Source organism: Psammomys obesus, unplaced genomic scaffold (assembly GCF_907164565.1).
Source record: "Psammomys obesus unplaced genomic scaffold, mPsaObe1.curated_primary_1811, whole genome shotgun sequence".
NCBI lineage: Eukaryota > Metazoa > Chordata > Mammalia > Rodentia > Muridae > Psammomys > Psammomys obesus.
Window position 1 is genome coordinate 25,582,962 of NW_026585797.1, and position 25,547 is coordinate 25,608,508.

The window sequence follows — 25,547 nt, forward strand, 5'->3', positions numbered from 1 at the left end:
AAAAGAAAAGAAAAGAAAAGAAAAGAAAAGAAAAGAAAAGAAAAGAAAAGAAAAGAAAAGGGTGACAATCTGGCTCACAGTGGACCTCTGTCCAAAACCTCCAGCTGCAAATCTGTGATCTTAAGACTGGAAAGAAGTAGGGTAGACAGCGATGCTGTCAGCTCTGTGATCTCTGCTCCGCTGTTTCTTTCCTGAGAGAATCAAGGAGGATTAATTTAATGTAATCGACTGTGTTAAGGGTTCCAGCTGCTTCTGGGTTTTAAAAATTTGAATTCTCACCAGGCCTACTAGCACACACCTTCAGTCCCAGAACCCAGGAGGCTGAGGCAGTGGGTCTCTGTGAGTTTGAAGTAAGGCTGGTTCACAGAGTGAGTTCCAGGACAGCCCAGGCTACATAGTGAGACTGTGTCTGAAAAAACAAAACAAAACAAAACAAAACAAAACAAAACAAAACTAAACTAAACTAAACTAAACTAAACTAAACTAAACTAAACTAAACTAAACGAAAATCTAATTCTCTTCTAGCTTCTGTTTAATAATGGAAATCACACAGTATTGCGGCAGGTGAATTCTGATGATTGCTGTTTCCTCTTAGACTTTTCTTCATCTAGTTTTTTTTTTTTTTCCTTCAAACCAACAGAGTAATATAAAAAGGCACTTTTCAGGAAATCAGTTGGGCAAACAAGTGGGCTGCAGAGATTTCCTAACCAGGCGTGTTCTCTGTCTGCATACTGCTGTGCTTCAGGTGGCAGACTGTAATTTTTTGCTTAAGCGAAGACACAGACAGTAAGTCTGTTTTGCACCCTTCTCTTCACAATATTTTAGTTGTTTTTTGCAGACAGTTTTATTTGAACTGCAGAGTGGGGCCCTTAATCTCTCCAAATAACTGTCAAGGAGAGCACAAAGCGTCAAAAAACCGTCTCAGTTTTTGCAGACACGGTAATGGGTCTGCAATCAGAGTGGCTGCACTAAGACGGTAGTCTCCACCACAGGGTGGAAGAGTGGGCGGCAGGACGTCGCTGTTTGTGATGAGGTGGAACGTGGCTGAACCACACAGAATGTGCCGTCAGAGGTACTGGCTCTGCATCTATCTTTGTTGGATGGGAGAGCTGGCTGGCTGTACAGCTGACACCAGACGATGTGCCCTCAAGTACTACATTGCCAGTACCCTGGCAGAGCTAACTTCTGTATGATTAGGATGAGCTGGGAAGTTTACCATGGAGTATCAAACTGTTCGTCGAACTGGATGTAAAAGGAGAAAAACTGGCTTGGAACAATGCCCTGTGGGGATTGTCAGATTGCTCGTGGGGATGGTATCACTTCACAGCAGAATAGATTTTTTTTTTCTCCAAAGACCATAAACATGATCTTGAGTGCCTGAAAGGGGCTTAAAAGACCAAGCTTAAAATGGAGCTTGTGCCTGGAAATGCAATAAGGAAGCATCCATTCTTCCTTATTGAGCTATGTGCCTCCAGAGAAAGCAGCCCCAGGGCCCATAAGTGGAGCCTGAAATGGAAGCTTAGGAGGTTTAGAACACAAAAGCAAACTCTTGCAAGTAAGCTATATAGAAAAGGAGGCTTTAATATATCTGCTATTTGGCCTGAGCAGCAGAGAGCAAATGAAGTTTCTATTGATAAAGAACACCTGATGATAAGCTGTTCTCTGTTGCCTACGTAGGCAGGAAAATTGGATTAGGCCTTGGCTGTGAGATAGCAGCTGTGTGGGATGTGGGTCTTGTTAAAGCAATGGCCAGTTGCACAAGCACAGAGGTTTCCACAAGTCTGGCCTCTGACAGGCTGTACGGTTAAGTGCCGATCTGAAGGAGGAGGTTAGCTGTATGCCTTTTGGCTCCACAAGGAGGAAAGAAGAGGAGGCTAAGATTGTGACTCCAACATTCACTGCATGGGAACCATGATCTTCCCTGTCTCCTAAAAGCAAATGAAAATAGACTGTTCTTTATCTCTTCCTTGGCTTTTTCGTAGCTCCTCCTTCAAAAGAAGACTAAAAACTACAGCTTCATCTACCTCAGACCTCCTCTAACAAGCAACAGAACCTGAACTCATGAGCTGATGTGAGGCTGAAAACCAAGAGTTAAGAAACTGACTTGGGGTTTTTGAGCCTTTTATTTTGATACAAATAAATAGGGAGATATAGGCACACAACACAGTCTGTTGCTCATTTTAGTTTTTTTTTTTAATGCCCTACTTTACAGGACAACCTAATGCCTCCTACTAATTCTTACAACACCCCCAGAAAGAGAAAAAGTAGGCAAGTGTTAGACAATGCTGAGGGGTGAAGAAGCCAATGAAGGCATAGTAAACACTGAGTGACAATTTCCTTTTGGAGCCTTCAAAACCTGATCATGAACTTAAGAAAGTAGACCTAGTGAAAGACCCTGTATTAGGGAAGACACTTCCAGATCACCGGAAGCACCTGAAGCCTGTAGTTAGGAATAACTTATGTGCTGGCAGACACTAGCATGTGGCACATATGTGACTGATGTGCTGAGCATCTGGAGGTACCTAAATCATTACCATTTTGATATACAGATCCCAGTAATAGTAAAATATAGGAATATAAGATATGGTAAAACATAGGAATATAACATAGTAATTATACAAAGATGTGACTGCATGTTTATGTGGGTGGCATCTTCCAAGAGATTCTCTTAGTAATTGATGTTCCGGTTTTACATTCGTGCCTTTAAACTCTAGACCTAGCAGTTTTTGCCTGCTCCTTCCTCCACGCCCATCTCCAAAGATTAACACCTGTGCTTGGACAATCGATGCATGGAATGGGCATAATTTCAGTTGGTACCACGGGATCAAATGCACTACTAGAAAAACAATGCATTTCATGGCATTGCTTAATTTTTCCCACTGTGATAACCGTATTATGTTGTGGTCAGTATGTAAATTTAATTAAGAGTCTCGGGGGCTGATGGAGGTAGATGCCATTGTGATACACAACAACCCAGTTTGGTTTTGCTAATTCATGTCCAAGCCAGAAGATCTGTGAGCTATTATACAAACTTCATTCATTTTCCATCCATGATCCTCTCATATATACCTTTTTCCGGGGATAATGTTATAAAATTAAGTGGTGAATGAAAACCCAATCCACTTCCATAAGCAATCTATCTCTGAGGGGTTTATCACCTATGACAAGGCAGGAATTACTCTTCACTGCTGATGTTATCCATAGGTTTCTATGGGAGGAAAAGGTTTGTCCTTATGCATGACTGCCTTCCTAGTTACTCAGGCCTTGCCTTCAGTACTAAGGCTGTTATTGACTAGGCTGTCCTCAGGAAATGGACCCAATCATACACAATTCACTTCATCTGTACCTTGAGGCTTGTGACAGTTGTCTCAACCCTCTCCTCAAATGATTTGAAAGTAGGAGAGTTCCTAAAATAAAGAAAGAGAGGTCAGCTCTAAAGGCCTAGTGTCTTAGCAACCATGTTGTTTGGTTTTCAGTTCTTGTTTGCAAATATCACCTCTGCACCAGAGCTGGCTGTCAGCTTGCTGCCTGCACCAACTCTATCTTACGATGTGCTTTACTTCTGCTCAGGTAGATGCAGAAACATAGCCATAGAATGCATCTAAGTACAATGTTCAGATGCTTGCCTGTGCAATGAATGACACAGCACATGGCAATGACCCAACGGTAATAATTCCACCCTCCTCCCCGACTCACTTTAACTAGTCAGTGGACTGACAGCTAATTTTGCATTTGTTAATTTATTGTTTTCTACAACAGTTCCCTTCTTAACTCATTTTTTTGTTTGTTTGTTTGTTTGCTTGCTTGCTTATTTTAGTGAATAGCAGAAATCTGTTGAAATGTCATGCATAAATTTTCCTACTTGGAAAGTTAAAGTTTTTTTTTTTTAATAATTATGAGATAAGACAGACAAGAAATAGCTAAAGGAGGGGAAAATGTTCCTGATTTTTCTCTTTCTATACCTTAAAAAAATAACGATGTTGAAAAATCCCAGAAAGTGGTGTTTTTGAAAGTTGATGTTCTCATTATTTTAAACTGAATACCCTCCTCATTCCCTCTCTAAATTGTTTCTTTATTAGCTGCATGCTTTAGTTTTCCACCTGCTTAGGAGATGGAACCTCTCTACCTCACTGGCATTTTATTTATGACTCAAATATTGTGTTATATCATCTATCTACTGTGCTGTGGCAATAAGTCGTTTGGCGCTCTCTTTGTTAGATTTGGCCACAAAAAAATATCATTGCATTACACATCATATCTTTAAATGCAATTAAAGAAATAGAAGCTCAACTAAAAGGTATGTCTTAAAGTTTGCATGTCACATTTCAGAAATAATTGCCATTACACTCAAATCAAATATTTCAATTAAATTTTATCATACTTGATAAACTACTTGTTCTTCCTTGAGCACAAAGGACAATAAAATAAGAGGAGCAGCTTGGAGAACCTTCATAAGGGCATGTGGTTACAATATCTGGGTCTGGCTATAAGGTGTGGGCCATGGTTTAGGATGATCAAGAAGCAACTGACATCCAAGATGTATTCTCCAAGTCTTTGGATTGATTTAGGATTGTTCATGCAACTCTGACGGTCCCCAGCAAGGTACTGCCATTCAGGCTGCAGGACATAGCCTTATGTGGTGCACATGACTCAAACATTAGTCATGTCCTGGGAGTCATCCCTCACAATACTCTTGTGTGGTGAAATTACATGTGTATTACTCCAAATTATATACGATGGCACTTCATATTCTCTTTAGGCTATATTTGGCTGAGCCTGCTTACATCAGTTATGTAGGCCTAGAGTAGAGAGACAGATACGATGGATGTTTTGTGGACATAGGTTAGATTAGCAAACTTAACTTTCTAAATTAACTTCAGGAAGTTCATGAGATTGTCCTTGACCTACAGGCCACAAGATGGATTTCTGATTCAAAGAGTAAAATTTTGTTCACTTTGTCTAATCCTTCTTTGAACACCCAGATTTAAACTTAGTCCGTCAAGGAGCTACAGGCCTTGAGTTGCACTAGCCAGTCTGGGTGTCTTATGGGAGCTGGTAACAATTCATTTGAAGATGAACTAAGCAATCCTGTTTCTACCAAATATAGAAAACCAAACACTGTGGTTAAATTTCCCAGCCAACTAATTGAGCAAATATCCCCAGTGAAGAAGAGACTTCAGCAGGCATAAAAGAATAAACATTCCTCTAATTAAATTACTCTAGAATGTATGCTAAAGAACAGGGAGGGCTGTTTAATCAAATTTAATTACATCATGTACAACTATAAACTCTTGGTACTGCAAATGACCCTAGGAAGAATTTGGTTCCCATCTTCGCTACTATGTAAAATAACTGAATTCCCTCTGCAATGACTTTTCATCATAAACGTATACTACGAAGCAAAGGAGAAGCAAATTCTGACTGAAGTTTGGGAAGGTTCCAGATGCCCGATATGTTCTTTATCTCACAGGCTGCTGGAGCATCCCCACCCACCCACCCCAGGAATACTATGGGAAGAACAGCAAATCTGATTCCAACCTCTTTTTTTTTCAGTACAGTGCAACTGATATCAAACTGTTTTAGCATGGCTGTAACATTGAGCTTTGGCAGAACTGTGCTACAGCCTGCCTCTTCTTGTTCCTGTATGAACATCCATGCCTCCAGACCATTGCCACTAGGAATTTTTTTTTTTTAAATCATACTGTATCACTAAACCATGTAACCTTGAACTTGGATGTTTTTCTCTCTAGTAATCTATCCAGGATTGCAGAGGTCTGTCATCGTTGAACTTTCAGCAGTCAACTCATTCAGAATCTTAAGGATATCTTTCACAGGAATGTCACCCTGTTAGTCTCCCATTCTCTCGCTCTCTCTTTTTCCCTCCTACATTTCCATTTAATTATGCAAATGTGTTTAGAATGTTCTGGGCCTCCTGTTAATGCTTCAAATATCCTGCTTTGTTTTGGACTCAAGGCAGGTCTTATTTCTTTATAATGTGCAGGAAGGAAATGGAGAAATATATAGGTTAAGTCCTTGTTTCTGGCTTCAGGAGGGGATGGATTTAAGGACATGTGTTGGTCAAAAGCCCACGTCGAGAGGGGCCCCCTTCCCTCCTGAAGATAGCCAGAAGGAAATTTGAGGCATAACACGATGCTTCAGCTAATTCCTTTTGGATAAAGTGATACGGGAAGGAACTCACAAGTAAAAATAAAGAAATGCTTCAATACATTCTGCATTAATATGATGTGAATATTTTGTACACATTACCTCATGGCAGGCATACTTATGGAATGGCGAATGGAGTACCTTTAGGACAAAGCACATTAAAGGGAGGGAGGAAAGAAGACAGCATAATTTAGGTTTGTGGGAAAAAAAATGCTGGTTTCACAATTCTAAAGCAATAAATTCAAATATCTGAAGTTTTCCCTGCCCACCCAACCAAGATGGTATTTGTTTTCCTTGGGCATAAGTGGCCAAAGTCAGCTTCCAAGGGTATAGAGAAGAATAAATGAGCCATGGCCAAAGCCTGCTCTCCTTCCCAGGGGCCCTGCAGGGGATCTGGAAGGTGTGGTATCCTTCAGCCAGACTCTGCTCTCCACTTCCTTCCCACACTGGTGAGGAGTGAAGAGCAGTACCCAGGAAGGACAGTCAGGCAGGTAGATGCTAATAATCCATGTACAGAAATTGTCCCAAGGGATGTATATGGTTAAGAAAAGGCATCCTAGGAAGCACACACTAGGCTAACACAGCACACACACACACACACACACACACACACACACACACACACACACACACACACACACCAGCTGGAAGGAGAAGTCTTCTACATCCATTCTGGACTAACTGTCATGAACAACTGGTACAACTATAAGCAGGCCTGAGAATCCTCTTCATCCTAGCATAGCAGACTCTTCCTCTCCCCTCTCATTGCCTGGTATATTGTCTGTTTAGTTTTGCTCTGAACTGGGGTGACGCTGTTGGGAAGAAGCAAGCTGGGTTCCATTGTTCTGGGCAACAGGTTACTCTCCTGCAACATTTTAAACGCAGACCCTGCATTTTCTCTTCTCCCTAGAACAGCGGTTCTCAACCTCTGGGGCTCAACCTCTTGGTGTGTGTGTGTGTGGGGGGGAGGGTTCAAATAAATCTTTCACAGGGGTTGCCTAAAACCATCTGAAAACACAGATATTTACATTACAATTCAAAACAGCAGCAAAATCACAGTTGTGAAATATCAAATTTTATGGTTGGGGGCCAGCACAACACGAGGTTGCAGCATTAGGGAGGTTGAGATCCACTGCCCTAGAAGCTAATAGGTTTTGGATACAATCTGTCACCACCACCACCCCGTCGCCAAACTGTTAGCTAAGGTCATTAAGGCGAGCAGCCTTTCACTGAAATGTCAAAAAGTCATCCAGGAAGTAGCCTCCCAAATACCCTATATAGAAATTTTGCATTTAAAACACACTACTACAGGAAATCTGGTAGTACCAACCTGTGCAGTTCATTAAATATAATCTGGGGTAGGAGTGGCCTGGGGTGAGGGTGGATTACGTTCATACTACGATTCCAGAAAAAAAAAAAAAGGCTTAGGTTGAAATCCTCAGGCTGAAAGCCACAAACTTCTACTAATTTTCTCCCTCTAACTTCAAAATATGGAAATCACATATTTTCACATTCTGCAAGTCTTATTCAAAACAAAACAAAACAAAAACCTCTCAATTCCTAATTTCTTTTTACATCTTTGAATTCTTAGGACCACGTCAGTGTAGTAAGAAATTGCACCGACAGAAGAGACCTCGTTGTAAGAGACTGTTTAGCCAATGAAACTGGTGAAGACGTTTCACAAGTGGTTCTGTGAACTGCAATGGATTGGCACTGCACAACTGCCATCTTCCTTGTTATGAGCATGCTCCAGAAAATGGTTTGTCTTTCTGGTTGTGGCCCAGCAGGAAGGGAGCTGAGAGCCATGGGTAGGACAGAAAAGCACTGGGGGGAGGCAGCAGCTGCAGGCCATCTCAGGCAGCCTCACAGACGCAACATGGCATGCTTACCCAATAGAGTGAGATCTGCAGCCAGGCAGCGTGGGAGAGAAGAGCAGGACAGAGTTAGCACAGACTGGAAGGCACGTCCCCTTATGACTTTTATTCCTTTGTAAGAGCTCGAAAAAAAAAAGGCTTAAGCCGCTTCATTGACTGTTTGTTCTGTGCGGACACCACCCTCTTTCCTGTGCATGCTGAGGGAACAGGGTTTCAGGATCCCCATAGGTACTGAAATCCCAGGATTGAAGTGCCTCAGTGTTTGCACATGGCTTCTCTACTTATTTTTAATACCTAACACTGGGTAAATCATACAGCATGTGTGATGCCTCTTTAGTTAGAGAATCTTAGCACAAAAATCTGTACATGCTCAATAAAAATGGATTAAAAAAAAAAAAACATTTTCAACCTGTGGCTGGTGAGGTCCACAGATGCAGAAACAACAGCGGATGATACCAAGTTTCTACTGTGTCTTAACGATTTTTGTCCAACACGCCATTAAAATTTTGCTTCTAATTGCTTTTTCCTATAGCAGTGCATTAATGGAAAGACTCCATTATATGCTTCCTCTGAACATTTTGTCCCCATTGGATCAGCCTGAACAGATTCACTGAGTCATTCTGAGAGGATGTCAATGTTATTATAAAAAACCATCCCAAGACTTTACACTTCCTCAGAGTTCACTACATGGATGTGACTTTAATACACAGGTGGGACAAGTATTATTAATGCTATTTACAAGTGGAGAAAGACTGAAAATGGTCATCAATTTGGTCCTGGAATGCACAGGAGAATTCTATAGTGTAATGAATACACATACAGGATAACAGCATACTTTAAAACAACAGAAAGTCTGAAGTAAAATACCAGTGCTAACATTTTAACATTTCCTACTGTCATTTCGTAAACTGACACATTAGCTTAAACAAAATGTAAAACTTCTTTTTCTCACTTGAGGACATTAACCTGGAGAAATTTTTGAATAACAACTACATATTACTTGCTTTAGTAAAATTTAAAACTACAAAGTCTTTGTAATACTTGATGAAAACTAGAAATACATCCCTGACAAATTTTTCCACCTTTATAAAAATTTTCAGAACTCTATTTGAATCTCTAGAAACATATACTACATTTCCCAGGATTTTTAGTCACTAATTGTTTGAACGTCATGAGGCTAGAATGCCAGACCTCATAAATGCCAGGCAGTTGCTTTATTACTGACCTAACTGTAGTGTGCTAACATTAGGCACTCCACAATGAAAACTGTATCTGTATAGGAAGTTGTAATTAATGCATAGCCTGGAACCCCTGGGAAATGAGTTATGCACTGTGCTAAAACAAAGCAATTTAAAACAGGAGGAAAGGCAGTTGACAAGTGGGTATCAGAGCCTACTGCAGTATGAACAGGAACACCACCTATGTGCAACAGCCTGTGTCCCTCAATATTTAGAGAAACAGGAGGAGCCTTTAGGAAACAAAATGGATCCTAATCATAGGTGAATCCTGACTTTCTCCATGTGAGGACCACCTTGAGATGGCCATATAACAAAGATTAAACTGGCACTTAAATGCATAATTTGGGCCATGCTCTGTAATACCCCGGTGATCTTGCTGCTGGAGTTCCCCTCCCTTTGTCTGTCATTAGATGGAAACTAAGAGCCCAAGAGGAAATCTTCCACCACTGAGCTTAGCAAATGCTGATGTCATCCACAGTTGATAAGGGAATCACTTTCCCAATTTGGAAGAACACACTTTCTAAGGGCCTGAGAGATGTTTGCACAGACTCATAAAGATGGGGGAGCACTCCTTGGCACTGCTGGGTAAGGTCCTAGAGTTCAAGAGAAAGCTTGACAAGAACAAAGTTTATAAACATGGCCAAATATGTTTTCTCATAAATAAGCGGCAGAAGGGATATTGTATAAGGGATATTTGTTCAGATAAGGGGTTCGATACCACTGCAAACGTATAATAAGATTAGGAGGAACTAAAGATACTAAATCATATGCTGCCTCTAAAGGCTTTCACTGTCTTTTTATGACGTGGTATTAATAAAAATGCAGGTAAAGCAATGCAGAGTGTTCATGTACATATCTGTAATCAACTCTATTAACATGAATATCCAGTTAAAATGGTTCAGGAATACAAGGCATATTCCAACAAATTTTGATGTAAAACAACTAAATACAAAGACATGAATATTTGTTTCTTGGTATCAAGCTTCAGAGAAATAATAGTTTAAGAAATCTATAACATAAACATGCACATGGTTTTTGAAAAGGAGAAACTTAAAGCTTGCCAACTTAAAAAAAAATTAATCTGGGCCAGGTGGTGGTGGTGTATGCCTTTAATCCCAACACTAGGGAGGTAGAGTCAGGTGGATCTCTGAGTTCAAGGCCAGCCTGGTCTACAAAGAGAGCTCTAAGATAGCCAGAGCTACACCGAGAAACCTTGTCCCAGAAAAGAAATTGGTTTCTAAGAGAAAAATGAAATTGATTTCTGAAGAAGGATCTCCTAAGCCACACCAGCAAAATTCAAGATACATTGACAGGCATTTAAACAACACAAATATGTATTGTTTAATACATATATGTAATATGTGTATGTATTACTCAATAATAACAATGTGAGACATTTCCCTTACATATAATATAAAAAAATTAAAATAACCCATACAACACTGTTTTCCCTGTTTCTGCAGTAAGAATGTTGGATTTAGTTCAAAATCTATCTTCAGGTCCTTCCTGGTGCTCTGTAAACTGACAAATATAACATGCAGGGTAGTTACTTAAAGGTTTTACTGCCGGTGTATACTACATGATAGTTCAGTTATTAAGAATGAAGGTGTAAAATTATTAATGTATCTCAATATACTGGTAAGGGAAAGAAAGAAAACTACCAGAAGTATAAACCAAATAGTATCATTTTATAATATAAAATATACCAGGTGGCCGGATATAAAAATGTAACCTACAGATTCCTCTGTATATTTTCCTGTGTAATTCAAATTAACATATTGATGCTTGATAGTCACTGTCAATTTGATTAGATTGAGAATTGCTACGGCAAGATGTCTCTGGCTGTGTGTACAAGGCTGGTTCCAGATAGGCCTAACTGGAAGAAGACCCAGGAGCCCACGAGTTGGGGTCCAGGACTGAAAGGGCAGTGCCAACATTCACCTCTCTCTGCTTCCTGACCAGGGGCACAGTGTGTACAGCTGCTTCAAACCCCCGCTGCCATGACTTCCTGGCAAGGATGGACTGTATGCTTAGACCATGGAACACAATGAATTCTTCCTGAAGCTGCCGTTGTCAGATTTTCTGTTCACGGCAAAGAGAAAAGTAAACTAACAAAACCAGTCAGGTTCGTTGTGTGCTAGACTGTTCTGCGACCCCTCTTCATTCCCTCTAACTTCTGCTTTCATTGGTAGAAAGAGTATGGTTGGGGCCAGGCTTCTAAACTGACCTTCAAACAGAAAATATCCCAACATGAAAATTTATCTGTCAACCATCAATGTTTTTATCCATTAAAGAAAGAACATCCGACCAATACACAATACTCTTTGGCAGGGTTCCCATGTTTGTCTTCGGGCTTACCTCATATCCCCAAACTTCTTGCTGATGGCAGTTCCCACATTGCTGAAAGCTGCTGTGGCCTTCTGCCCTGCATGGCTCAGGGTTTCATGCGTCTTCTTGTACCTAGAAATAAAAGGGAACCATTGGTTAAGAGTCATAACAAAGGCCAAGAATGGAGTCACGTGAGAATTCTGAGTGCCTATGAGAAAACTCCAAGAAAAAAAATAAGAGTCCTGTGTGGTGGTTTGAATTAAAGTGGCCCCCATGGGCCCATTGGGAGCGGCACTGTTAGGAGGTGTGGTCTTGTTGCAGTGGTGTGCATTGTTGGAGGAAGGGGGTCCCTGGGGATGGGCTTTGAGGTCACAGGAGCTCAAGCTGGGCCTAGTATGTCTCATTCTCTGGCTGCTGCCTATGGATCTGGATGGAGAACTCTCAGCTCTTCTCCACACCATGTCTGCCTGTGTGCAGCTGTGCTTCCCCCCATGACAAAAACAGACTAAACCTCTGAACTGTAAGCCAGCCCCGACTAAATGTTCTCCTTTATAAGAGCGGTGTGGTCACAGTGTGTCTTCTCAGCAAAGGAAACCCTAACTAAGACAGTCTGGTAACCTCAGCTTCTTCAGAACACAGAACTGTTCGTGGCATGTGTTTTCATGCTCCTGCGGGGTGCAGCGGACAGGAGCGAGCTTACTCCAGCTGTTATTCCTGTGCCTCTGTGAAAAAACGTGCTGCCGCCACGTGTGGCTCCCTTGTGATTTACACTTTACTCAGGATGGCTCTACCCTCTGAGTATTTACTGTCGGATGCTCTGGAGAGAGTTGGCTATTGCCTGAGACTTCAGTCCATCTTAACCTTAGTCCCTCCACTTTCCCAGGTTCACGCTGCCAACCAGAGCAGTGAGCAGTAAGCAGTGAAGCAAGGTAGAAAGACAAGGAGCCCCTCCCTCGTCCTGGAGTCTGGTTGAAGTCCCTCGCCAGACTTCTGACTTCGCCAGACTAGAGCAGAAAGTTCTATCACAATTAACAAAATTTGCTGTGAAAGGTTGCTACATAGAAACAATATTCTTTTTAGATGCTAATATTTAAAATAAAAATGTTAAAATAGCAACCAGCCATACTTAAGACCTTTGAATTTAACTTTCATTCTTTCCTAGCTGAGAACCTATAAATTTCAAAAATATTTTATAGATAATTTATTCATCTGGATTTTTTTTTTTTTTTTATGTTTCTGAAGAACAGATTGTATGTGATGAGCCCAGGCTGGTGACAGGTCACATACCAAAGAAGAAAAATCTGTCTAACTTTATTTCTTTCTGAAGAGGTTTGAAAATAGCATACTCAAAGTATAATTTTATTTTTTACACACACAGTTTTATGTTTTAATTATGGTAAAACTATGACCCCCTGAAACCTTAGCTTATACACGATATAAAATATTATATAAAAAATTCAGGCAGTTTATGCATGATATAAAATATTAAAATGCAAGTTTCTGCTGATAAAAAGGAAGTTACCCTAGCACTAAATGTAAAACCTTAGGAATAAAAATATCAATCATTATCACAAGACTTTAAGAGCTCTCCAATCACAAGTGGCATGCGCTGAGATTCTTCAGAACAAACCAGCTACTCAAAAGAATCCAAAAGTAGTATACTGAACACTAAGGGAGCTGGGCACAACAGCGTTTAGATGTCATGCCTTTGGTCTTAAAAATAAGAGTATTGAAGCTGTAGAGATGGCTCAGTGGGTAGGAGCATGCACTACTCTTGCAGAAGACACACATCAGGCAGCACCCACATCAGGCTGCTCACAACCACCTAGAACTCCTCCAGTTTTATGCACACACATACACACACACATATTAAAAAAGAAAATTATGAAAATAAGGGCATAAAGGCATGTATTTTCAAACAAGTCAAGGAAAAAAACAAACAAACCCTAGACTTCCTGCTCAGATTTCTAGGATCCTGAAAGAGTTTTCATAAAGTAGTCATGGAGCCATAAAACCAGATCCATAAAAATTAGACTCAAAAACAGAATGAGGGCATTGTGGAGAAAAGGGAAGCACTGTACAGTATGTACGAGAGACACATTCATGTACTAGGGTTTAGCTTATTCTAGAACTTTCCCTTTTAATACTGATAGTCGAATTCTGAAAAAAAAAGTATCAAAAAACAATTTTTCTTATGTAAAATTTCTCACACATAGTGGCAAGGAAATGAAAACAATCCATTAGATGAGAGACCAGCACCACCTTTGACCTTTTTTCTTCCATGTCCAATCCATCACGAAACCCTCCTGAATCATTTCCATTTTCACTGTAGAAACTAGACCCTGTCAATTCTCTCACCACTTCTACTGCTCTTTACTTCTTCTGGCACCATCTGTCACCTGGGCTCTCACAACAATGTCCTAACATCCCATTTCTACCTTTCTCTCTCTACAGTGTCTCTTCAACTCAACAGCCAGGAAGAGCCAATAAAAACAAGCCGAGTCTGTCACTTTCTTTCACACCCTTCACCAGCTTCTCATTTCACTTACAGAGAAATCCAGAGTCCGTATGCACCAACCTCTCGTGGCTTGAGACAAACTGATCCCTCAGCCTACCCACTCCTCCTTCTGCCTCTTCAGCTCACCTAGCCCCCTCACTACTCCCCAAAGATACTGGGCCCCACATAACTTGGGCGACTCTGCTCTAACTGTTCTGCTTTGTGATGCCATCAAGTTTGGCAAGAAAGGCGTTAGGCTAACGTCAGTGTTCTACTTTGGCGGATTAAAAAGACTGCGCTCTAAGGAAGACTAGAAACCACCTTTCTCTGTCCAACAGGGCCATAGACAGCACCTTGGAGCCTTGGCCATGTGAATGCCAGCCTAAAAGAGTTAAGCCCTAGCCAGGAAGGCAGGGAAAGGGAAGAAAAAGCCGTCATGGGAGACTGAGAGAAGAATATCTAGTGGGAAGCCACTGGGCCCTGACTCAAGTGGCCTGAAGGATACTACAAAGAAAGCGGAGGAAAATGGTGCAACAGCTGTGATCTTCACAGGAGGCTGAGCTAGGCTACTAGAAAATTCCTTCTGATGTCGGTGTGGTGGTGCTTTAGCAGTTTCTTGCAGTAAGCCTGCGTGTTTACTTCTACTGAAAGCTGGTCTACACTGTGTTTGAGAAGGCTTTGAATTTTGAGGTAAGAGATTCTTTTTTTTTTTTTTTTTTTTTTTTTTTGGAGATGTGTGACACTCTGAATTTGATCATTAAATTTAAAACTGGCTAGAAATAAGGTCATATTGTAAGCGGCAAGTGTTACATTGTTTTCAGGGCACTCCCAAAAATGGGAGGTTGGGAACACACAAAGATCTGTTGACTTTGTGTTAATGGCATTTATGTAGCAACGATGAAAAATGCATGTCAGTTCCCACTTTTACTTTCAATGGCCCAGTGCAGCCTGTGCTTGGCTCAATTCAGTAAGGATTCCAGGACTCCTTATTTCTAGAAATAAGCTGTAATTCCATTTTTTTTTTTTTCATTTGTTCTGCTTTTCTCCAGCATATATGTGGTGCCAAGAATTGAATTTGGGGCCCTTATCCCTTAATGTTAAATCTGAAGGCCATTAGAGCTGAGTCCTTTAGATTACACATGATGAATGGAGGCAAGGAAGAGTGCTGTGGCTCCACAGTGACATAATGGCCTGTCGCCATGGAGATGACACCGAGGTGAGTTTGGTCTGCTTTTCATAGCTCCGGTTCCACACAGGAAAATAATAACGCTGTATTTTAAGAACTTTCAGGTGTGTAGAAGACCCTGTCTCAAAACAAAGATGATAAACAGGGCCTGAGGAACACCACCTGAGGCTGCCTTCTCGCCTCCTCGTGCAAATGCAAACATGCACAATCGACCATGCACGCAAATGCACACACACCACACACACAATTCTAAGGTGTGTATGTGTGCGTGTTTCATTTCCCACCTCTTCGTTAGGCAAACTGTTTCTTAAGAATAGTTAGCAGTCATTTTGCATGATGCTTAGAACCAATAAGCAAAAAAGATCTCCAGGGGTAGGCAGTAAGAGGGAGTTATATGTGGGAAGTGATTACCAACACCATAGCAAACAAGGGCCTATGAGAAATAGGCCATTAAACTCGGAGTACTTAGAAGCTCCAAGGAGCACCACTTAGAGCACAGCCTACATGAAGGGCGCCTCAGGGGTTTTACATTGTCCAGAGTCTGTAATTTTAGGTGAAGTCCCAGTTGGACTTGGTCTTAAATGGAGTGAACCTGGTGGAAATGTTAAGGTGTTTGGCCAGTACCTAGGGTATCTTTTGTAGATCTCCTTGGGGGAATCTTCTCCATGCACAAGTAAAAGGAATTCTGTTGACTTCTTACATGGGTTCCTTGATAGTTCACATCATCCACGTGATTCACAATTTTAAAAGGCAGAGGTAATAATCAAAATGATAGATGAGCATGTGATTTGGATGTAAGCATTTTTCTACTTATAACTAGAAACATCAACTTTTTTTAAAAACAAGATATTACACAGCATGAATATATGTGCCCTAGGAAGATATTTAAGTGGTTGCATTCCCTTAATAATGATATTTCAACATCTCACCGAGGACATACACACAAAACCATTTAGGATCATTTTCTTCCAAAGGCATCCTGAGTATATTATTAAAATATAAATTTACCACTTCTGTATGGGAAAAAAAAGAATCTACTTCCTGGTTTGTATAATACAATAGCATCCTGAAGGTACAGAGAACTAGCTTCATGGGAGACTGGGTGTGCACAGCTTTTAATATTAGGCCTTTAGTCATCACTGAGACTTCTGATGAAGCAGAGCTACAAAGCACTCCTCACAGAGAGAAACAAGTATCACTTGGACCTGAAAAAAAAAATGAGCCCACCAGCAAAGAGTAAATCAATCATAAACTGAACCTCACTTTTCAAGCACTGTGCATCTCTGAAATGCTGCGGGGTTAGGCCTCATTCTTTATGTATAGCTTAGTTATTGTGCTTTTCATAAAAGATGGAGGAGTTAAAATTCCCTTTTAAAACCTCCTACCCTCTACCATTAGACCTGTAACACAACACACAGAGGTCTATTAGTGGGAGAGTTTTTTTTTTTTTTTTTTAATAGGCTCACAAAGAAGAACATTGAATGAACAAGTATACTGGCTATAAGCCACCCATTTGCACCCTCCCTCTTGAAGCCCAAAAGACGATAAAAGAAGTCTAGGTATGAACAAAATAGAAAAGAGCAAGAACAACTTAATCACCCCCCCCCCCACACACACAGATGACCCCTTGTCCTGCTTCTGTGTTCCTGAACTATTCCTATAAAGGAGACAGTTTGAGTCCATTATGTAATTATTCTTACTCATTGGGTCCTATGGCAATTTCAATCCTATTTCTGAAAAAAAAAAAAAAATGCCAAGATCTTTCATTAGCATACCATAGATTTTCTTTTCATTATAAATCAAACTAAATAGGTCATGATTGCCTAATCATTATGCAAAGTGTCATCTCTGGGAGTCACACACATTCTCTGAGAGCTGAAATTCTTTTCAGTGCTTTGAAGTCTAATTCTTCTCAGCTAACTTGCCACAGCTCCTCATTCTCTCATCTCCACATTTTCATCCTACAAGATATAGAACATGTGCTAGAACGGGAGTCATGAGCCCTCACAGAACGGTATTTAATTCAGGGAGAAACAGTTTTGTTATCACTCCTTCCAATAAATGATTAATAAGCCCCTTCCCCCACTTTCTCTCAGCAGCCAAATAAATAAGGTTAGTGGAAAACTTTCTCCTAAAATTATATGGTTAATAAACTTATCTCTCTTACTAGTAAGGGGTTGGCTCTTTGGTACTAATCAACTTCATTCCTAAAAGTTAGTGAGATCACAGTCACTGGACTTATTAAATAATTTCTAGGGCCTAAAGTTTTCCATGATATCTATGGGCAAATGACTTACACATACCCATACACACACACACACGCATGCATTTCTGCCTTTAACTTTTCTCAAGTTGTCCTCTCAGACTAAAATTTGCTTGTGGGGTGGTTCAGGCATGATCAAGACAGGTCATTGAGTGTCAGTTCTACTTCTGTGTATCAATCTTCCTGATGATAGCAGAGTCCCAGCAGGCCAACAAAGCATCAGACATCATCTACCTACAATATTTAACTCATTAAATCCTCCCTCCCTATGACATTGTTACTGACATGGTCACAACACAGAATCCAGGCTGTCATATCTGCAGCCCATGAGATTTAACAGCAATGCTCAACTGACATTGAGGTTAACAGAATGGGTACTGTGTAGTCCAAGCATCAACCAAATCACATTCGTTCACTCTGCTTCCCTCATCATTTACCTCCAACCCATTGGGACCTCCTGTCACACTGACCTCCAAATCCTTCTCCTCCTCTACGTGACTCTTGCTTATAATAGTCTCATATATGACTTTCCAGTTCTCACCCATTGTTGTAAATTAGGTGCTCTGCCAATCTGCCTTTCGGTGACTCAGCAGCAGCAGCTTATGTCATCACCCACAACTGCCAGGTGCAGAACATAAAAGGCCTTGGCCACCCAGGATCACTCTCGTTTGCTCATGCACGCTTGCTCTCTCTCTCCTTTTCTCTCCCACTCACTTTGTCTTATTCATTCTCTTGTCTGTCTCTATCACTCTCTCATGTCCCCACTCCAAGATGACCTTTTGCTCTTTTCCCTCCCCCAATAAACCTCTTGCTCTAGATCTCTTACATGATGTGATCACCAAAGGTGCCTTTTGTAGCTTTATCCCAACGCCCATACCCCTCTCCACAATCTACTCCATAATCTAATGGAAACGATTCATAAATGTATGTCCACCCAGGCCATGCCATGCTCCAAACATTCCAGTAGCATCTAAGCCCTTGGCATTACATGCTCACCTTCCCAAGAAGCCTCAGTGATGGTGCTCTCATCTCAGCACACCACACACATACACTTTACACTTTCTTAAGTGATGTTTTTGTGAAAGCTGGAAAAACTAGTTCCTGCCTTCCAATCTTTGCATCAACCTTTTCTCATCCTGTAAGTTCTTCCCTAGATCCTGGTAATTCCTCCCTGGCAGTTCCTCTTTTGTTTATTTCATTGTTTCTTGCTTATTTTTTTTTCCTTTCAGCACAGAATAAAAAGTAGGCAACTTGTCAATCCTATTATCCTGAAGTCTGTAGATAGTAAGTGCCTAATAGTAGACATTCATTAGCACTTGTTGGATAAATGAGTGGTTAGGACCCTTTAATGGCTTTCTAGTCCCTGCAGAAGAAAGATAACTCTTATTAACTAACAACTCTTGCCCTTCCTCCAAGCCAAGCACATGAACTAGATGCTTTCCTTATGAGCAGAAACTTCTTTCCTGCTGAGCCATCATCAGTATGTGTCATCCTCAAGAGGCACCACCTGTCTCTCTAGGACTGATTACGTTCTGAGGACTCTTTGGAAACCCTGCTTTCCACACTCCCTAGAGTGGCAATATCCTAAGGCAAAGCTCTTGTCCTGATTCACACTCCCACAGTGCCCTGTAGTTATTATTCATAAAAAAACCTCTGATTATATTGTAAACTCCATAAACCCAGGGACTAAATCTGTGCTATTTTACACCAACTAGACTGTTTGGCTACACCAATTTGTTTTTCAAACATGAGAAAAACAGAGAATACTCACTCTTCCCCATATGAATAGAGAATTCCTAGAAGTCTCCACATTCCAGGAGACATATACTGATCACCTCTTACTGCCCCCTTCACAGCTTAACACTATACACACACCTTACACAGCTATTCCCTCCTCTTCTTCTTTCTCCCAATCCTCCGCCATAAACTACTCTGTCTATACCTGGTCATCTAATTCCTGAAATTATCAAGGAGGCCAGATGAAACAATCCTTCCTATTCCTACACTCCAGAGGCAATTTCAGATCAGTATGACTTGAGGCCAAGAGACCTAAATTAAATGCAGAGGCAACAAGACCCAGGGAACTGGAGGGTGTTCAGCCACCCACTGTCAGGGAAACTCACTGGTATTGGTCACCAAAGGGCAAAAACAGAAGCCCAGACTGCTGATAGGTAATTATTTAGTTTAGTGCCTAACACTCCTGTCCTTTTCTGGAGGTTGCTCAGATGGAGTTATTGCAGTACTTATTTTACGTTGATGCACACAGCACAGTTGTATGGTTCATAATCTCTTTCTGCAGCTTCATCTGACGAGGACAGGATACTTAGCTAGCCTCTGGAGAGAAACTTTGAAGACCCCTGACTTTATCCTGTCCTCCTCTGTCCTAGCTAGGTGAAGTTTTGGTGCACACACATAGAAAGGCAGATGGGCCACACTGCAAGGGGAAGAGAAATAACTGTTCCCATGGAAACCAAAGCAGCTACTCTAGGGATCCTCATATGGAGGGCATCTTCACACAGCACCAAAAGGTCTTGGGCATCAGTGCTTAATAACTGGCAGGTAACATTAGTGTCTCACAAAAAAATGGAAATAATTGCTGTCAATCATTGGTACTTCTTACTACCAGGCACTAAGGCCAGGAGCGAATAATTACAGAGGGAAAAACTGATTCCCACAGGTATAAGACATAGGTGAAGATAGTGTCTTTACATCCTAATGAATGAAGCAGGAAAGAAATGCCTAACTCAAAGGCAAAGAAATTCTCAATGGCTGAATTTAAGCCATCTCGATGGCTAAAGTTAACGATTTGAACAGGATGTCCTTCAGATTTACCATCAGCTACTAATATTCATTACAGAAGAAGAAGAAAAATCTTACGTGTAAAAACCTTTTTCATGTAAGATCATCTGGCAAGGAGACTATTTTAATCCTCAAGAAGTCCCATACGCCCCCCCCCCTCCCAAGTCCCATCCCAATGCCGCCACGGCCTCTCCATCTCATGAAAATTGACAATCACCAAGATTATAGAATCAGGAAAAGTCATAACAAGTGTGCAAAGAGGCAGCACCTGACTTCCTGGGAAACTTCTGCCCATTCACAGAAGATTTGAGATACCTACTCACTCCAGTCAGAATGGCTAACATCCACAAATCTGGCAACACATATTGGAAAGGATATGGAGAGGTAGCCACATTTTTTCTCTCTTGGTGGCATGCAAATTAATATAGCCATTGTGGAAATCTGTTTCAATAGCTCCTAAACATTAAAAATGTAATCACAAAGTTTGCAGGAAAATGGGCAGACCTAAAATGTATAATATTAAATGAGGTCACACAATCTGTGAAATAAAAATACTTTATGTTCTCCTTTATCTTCAGAATTTACCCCAAAACAAATATGTTTGGGTGTAACAAAGAAAGAATAAATGTTAGGGGATAAGGAAGGACTGAATGCTGATAATGGGCACAAGTTATGAAAGAAGATACATTCAAAACTATGCTTGCTTATCTAGTTCTAACTCTGTCACAGAATTTTTGGTTTTGGTGGTGGATAAACGTATACAACGATATTTGGCAGTACAAGTATAAAATCCAGTGTACATGGCTTCTTCTTCAAATGACTGTACTAACTGGATAGAAGTTCACTGAGATAAACAGACTTTGGGTCTGATGATTTTCGGTGTGATTTTGTTTTCAAAAATTTTTATAATAGAGCTTATAAATGAAACAAAAAAGTGTAAATGTAATTAGAGTTTCAGTTGGTTGGCTGTTTTTTGAGGCAGGGTCCTGTGTCTCACAAGCTGGTGTCTAACTTAGTATGTAGTTGAGGATGACCTTGAACTTCTGATCCTCATACCTCTACCTTCCTAATGCTAGAAGGGAAAGAAAGCCCATCACACCTCCATGCAATGCTGGAGACTGAACCGAGGACTCCCTGTATCTAAGCAAGCGGGCACTCCAGCAGCTGAGCTCCACACACCCTTGGCTCCTGGAATGAAGAGTTTTCATCAGCAGACTCTAACGGATGGGAGCTTTGTGGATATACTCACGCAGTGGTGGTCTGCATGTCATGCCAGCTCCTGCTGAAGTTCTGCTTTAGCTCGTTCATCAGGTTCATGCCGAGTTTCTGTTTGATCTCAACCAGATGTCTTTCCTTCGCTGACAAAACTTGCCGTAATGTGGCAATTTCGTCTTCTAGCTAGAGGTGAGAGAAAAGATGCTGGGATGAGACATCAGAGCCAGTGAAAAGTTCATTTCCAAAAGAGTGCAATGCTTTGGCAGAGAGCCAAATCCTGTTAGGGGCCTTGTGCTGCCAGCCCCCAAACTTATTAGACAAAGGACAATCCACTCTTTGAAACTGGATACAGGTTGCTTAGGTTTAGCCATTCCCTGAGTGTGGAAGTCCGAAGACAGCTCTTAGGAGTTGGTTCTCTCCTAACAGGTAGGTCCTGGGAGCTGGAGTCAGGTTTTCCTGTTGCAGCAAATGCCCTTAAAGCCTGAGCCATCTTGCTACCCCGACATACATCCTTTTTAAAAAAATGATTGGTTTTGTATTGCCCACATTATTTAACAGAACAGCTTCTTCTCAGGTGTTACTAGTTAACGTTGGCTTATTTTTGCCAGCCATGTGTAACTGTACCGGCATATGAATAAATTTGGCTGACATTGTGCTTTTTCCAATCTAGTGCCATAAAAAAGGGAGGACCAAGGGAGGTGAGAATACATGCAAGGGAGTAACTTGGGTTATTTCTCTTTATCAATTTATTGGCATGGAGTTGACACATAATAAACTACATGTATATTAAATATGCAGTTTATAAATATATATCCATGTAATATGTATGTGTATGCATATATTCATGTACATATATATGTACACACACACACATATGTGTGCGTGTATGTATCCACACAGCCATCACTACTCCTGGTGCCTAAAAATATATATTACCTCCTAGCCATTCTTTGTAATTTTCTCTCCCCAATTCTTCCCTAATTGTCCCCCTAACTCTTGCCTAGGCAATTACTAATATTCCTTCTTTCACTCAAGTTGAGTTTGAAAATTCAAGAATGTTACATAATTATGGTATAATACCTTGCATATTCGTTTTGCTTGACTTCATTCACTTAGCGCAGTTATTTGAGGCTGACCCAAGTTGCTGCATTATCAACGGTTCCTTCCCTTTTCCCTGCAGAGCACTTCTCTGTTGTGTGGGTTTGCCAACTTTTTGTTAAGGGGCACTTGGATAATACAAATAAAACCACTATGGAAAGCTACCTACAAGGCTCTGTATGAAAAACGCATTTCTTTTTTCCCCCATGCTGCATACAAATAATTAACTGTTTTTGCAAGTTATTTTTTTAGCAAAGATTTTCCATAAAATATTAAGAGTTTGGGGTATTGTGATATCCTATAAAATAAATTTAAAGTTGCCAACATCTGACTTAACTGTGTGGATTGCTCTGATATTAATGCTTAATTTCCCATCTCTGATTCTGGGAAGCACAGCCATTTGTGCTTTTCTTCAGCAAGGCAAGCAAAAGCATCGTGAGAACATCCTCACGACTCCATGTGTGCAGAGGCACCAGAAGTCTATCAGATCCTTAGAGTTCTGAGTTTTCAAAGGGGGAGCTATATCTTATTTACATTCAATGTATCATTTTACTTTTGACCACAACGTGTGCCTAACCCTGCCAGGTGTTGTGCAAATACTTTCCTTGGGTCACTGGAGAACAGACTGCTGAAGAGTGATGACTGCCTTTGGAAAAAAAAAAAAAAAAATTCTTTTCTCTGGCACAACAAACACTCCCCTCCCCGTCCCCAATGCTAAGCAGTAGAAATCATGTTGTGATTTTCCCTCCTTCCCCTTGTTTTTTTTTTTTTTTTGTTTGTTTGTTTGTTTTTGTTTGCCATGGGGAGGGTTAAATCCACAGACTCACACCCTTGGTTTTTTTTTTTTGTTTGTTTTTTTTTGTTTGTTTTTGTTTTTGTTTTTTTACCATGGGCAGGGTTAAACCCACAGACTCACACCTGGTAAACACATGATCTACCCCTGAGCTGCTCCCCCAGATGAGAAGCCTCACAACACAGATAATCACTGTAGGAAAAGAGATGAAAGTAAAGTCAAGAAGCACCTTGAAACGCATAGCACAAAAGAACAATGCCTTGGGTCATTTAATGTTATTCAAGTTTTTACATTAATGAACCGTTTATTTTCTCTTTCTATTGTAATTGAAATGTTTTATATTAATTAAAGCTTATTCACTTTGTATCCCAGCTGTAGTCCCCTTCTTCATTTCCTCCCAAATTCACCCTCCCTCCTTCATCTCCTCCCATGCCTCTCTCCAAGTCCACTGATAGGGAAGGTCCTCCTCTTCTCCTCTTCCATCTGACCCTAGTCTATCAGGTCTCATCAGGACTGGCTGCACTGTCTTCCTCTGTGGCCTGGCAAGGCTGCTCCCCCCTCAGGGGGAGGTGATCAAAGAGCCAGCCACTGAGTTCATGTCAGAGACAGTCCCTGTTCCCCTTACTAGGAAACTCACTTGGACACTGAGCTGCCATGGGCTACATCTGTGCAGGGGTTCTAGATTATCTTCATGGACTGTTTCTATATGTTCTTGGAAACCTTTCCAGAAAAGAGACTGAATCACACATTCCATATGTGATCATAATCAGTAGACACACGCTGTTTTCTTGATGATCAAGTCTTCTGTGTATATGCATAGGCTGATAGATGCTAATGGAGGAAAGTCAGACCACCTGGGGGCATAGGCTTCAGTCTTGCTGTTACTTGAGAACACAGTGTTATTTTAAAATCTCATTTCTCTCTTCTTTATTATCATGTCATATTCCACCTTTTCATCTTTGTCAAAGTGTCTTCCTGTATTACATCTGCTGCCTAATATGGTTATCTCTTGTTCTTTTACCACAGAAAATGCTTGAGGATTGTGTCTTCCTTTACTCTTTGATAGCTATGGAGCTCTTGCTTTCTTTCATTTTGAGTGACTGAAATTACTGGGAACCTCGGTTTTTCTTGGCATGCGATGATACATCGTGCGTTTCTTTAGTTTCTTCTGTGTGATAAAAAATCCTGGGGAAATTTTTAACTTGCAGAAATAAGTTACTGATGCAGGGTAGGAGAAACAGCTTGTAGATATTGATATTTCAGCCTCATGTACATGAAACTGCATAAACATAGTGAGTTACTTATGTGTTATGGAGAGGAGAAAATAAAAAGGATGTTTCCATTAGAATATTTAATAAAATGTTGACCCTCCTCACAAAAAGACTGAAAGTTTGAGGCGGTCTACTTATGTCTCATAGTCTGTATGTGTCAAAGGCATGATTCCAAGCCTGAGAGGTAACAGAAAACTTGGGGAAATCTGGGAGTGCCCAGGGCGATGCTGGAATGCTGGTTTCTTCCACTGTTTCTCTCTTTTTTCCTTTACTTCTTGCCTACTGTGGAGTGAGCAATCTTCTCTTCCACACATTCCCACCATGATGTAATATGCCACCACCAGCCTACAGCAACACAGTCAAGTGACCATGGATCAAAACTTCTGAGACTATGACTCCAAATAGCCCAGTCATGAGGTTTGGGAGTTCAATTATAGCAGTGATTTAACTGCCCTTTATAAAAATCACCCCAAGGGCATATGTAAAATGCAGAGTCCCAAGTATGCACACCCACTCTTATTACCCCGGGATTCTGAAGTATCAAGTAAAAACAGGCATCTTATAATATCTGATCAGTACCCCCCAGATATTATGCTGCAGGTGATATGTGTCTATGTTGTGAGCATTTCTGCTATCACATAGAATCTAGAGTGAGGTGGGGTTCAGGTAAATCACACTGACTGACACATTAGGATATTCTTTCCTTCAGTTTAAAAGTATTTCTTCATTAGAAATGGAGAGTTGGTTCTTTGATTTCTTTTTAAATCTATCTATCTATCTATCTATCTATCTATCTATCTATCTATCTATCTATCTATCT

General features: G+C 40.7%; 1 protein-coding gene across 3 annotated transcripts in view; it reads right to left on the minus strand.

The window, feature by feature from the left end:
* Tpd52l1 (TPD52 like 1) overlaps nucleotides 1-25,547 on the minus strand; it is a 104,305-nt gene that overhangs the window by 3,105 nt on the left and 75,653 nt on the right. Inside the window, exons 3-7 of one of the 3 annotated variants that reach the window (XM_055599476.1) lie at nucleotides 21,600-21,748; nucleotides 11,636-11,737; nucleotides 8,055-8,069; nucleotides 6,268-6,306; nucleotides 3,347-3,407 (exon numbers count right to left, since the gene is read on the minus strand). In XM_055599476.1, coding sequence (XP_055455451.1) covers nucleotides 3,347-3,407; nucleotides 6,268-6,306; nucleotides 8,055-8,069; nucleotides 11,636-11,737; nucleotides 21,600-21,748 — 366 coding nt within the window. The remainder of the gene's footprint in view (nucleotides 1-3,346; nucleotides 3,408-6,267; nucleotides 6,307-8,054; nucleotides 8,070-11,635; nucleotides 11,738-21,599; nucleotides 21,749-25,547) is intronic. The other 2 variants (XM_055599477.1, XM_055599478.1) reach the window with 2 other exon arrangements.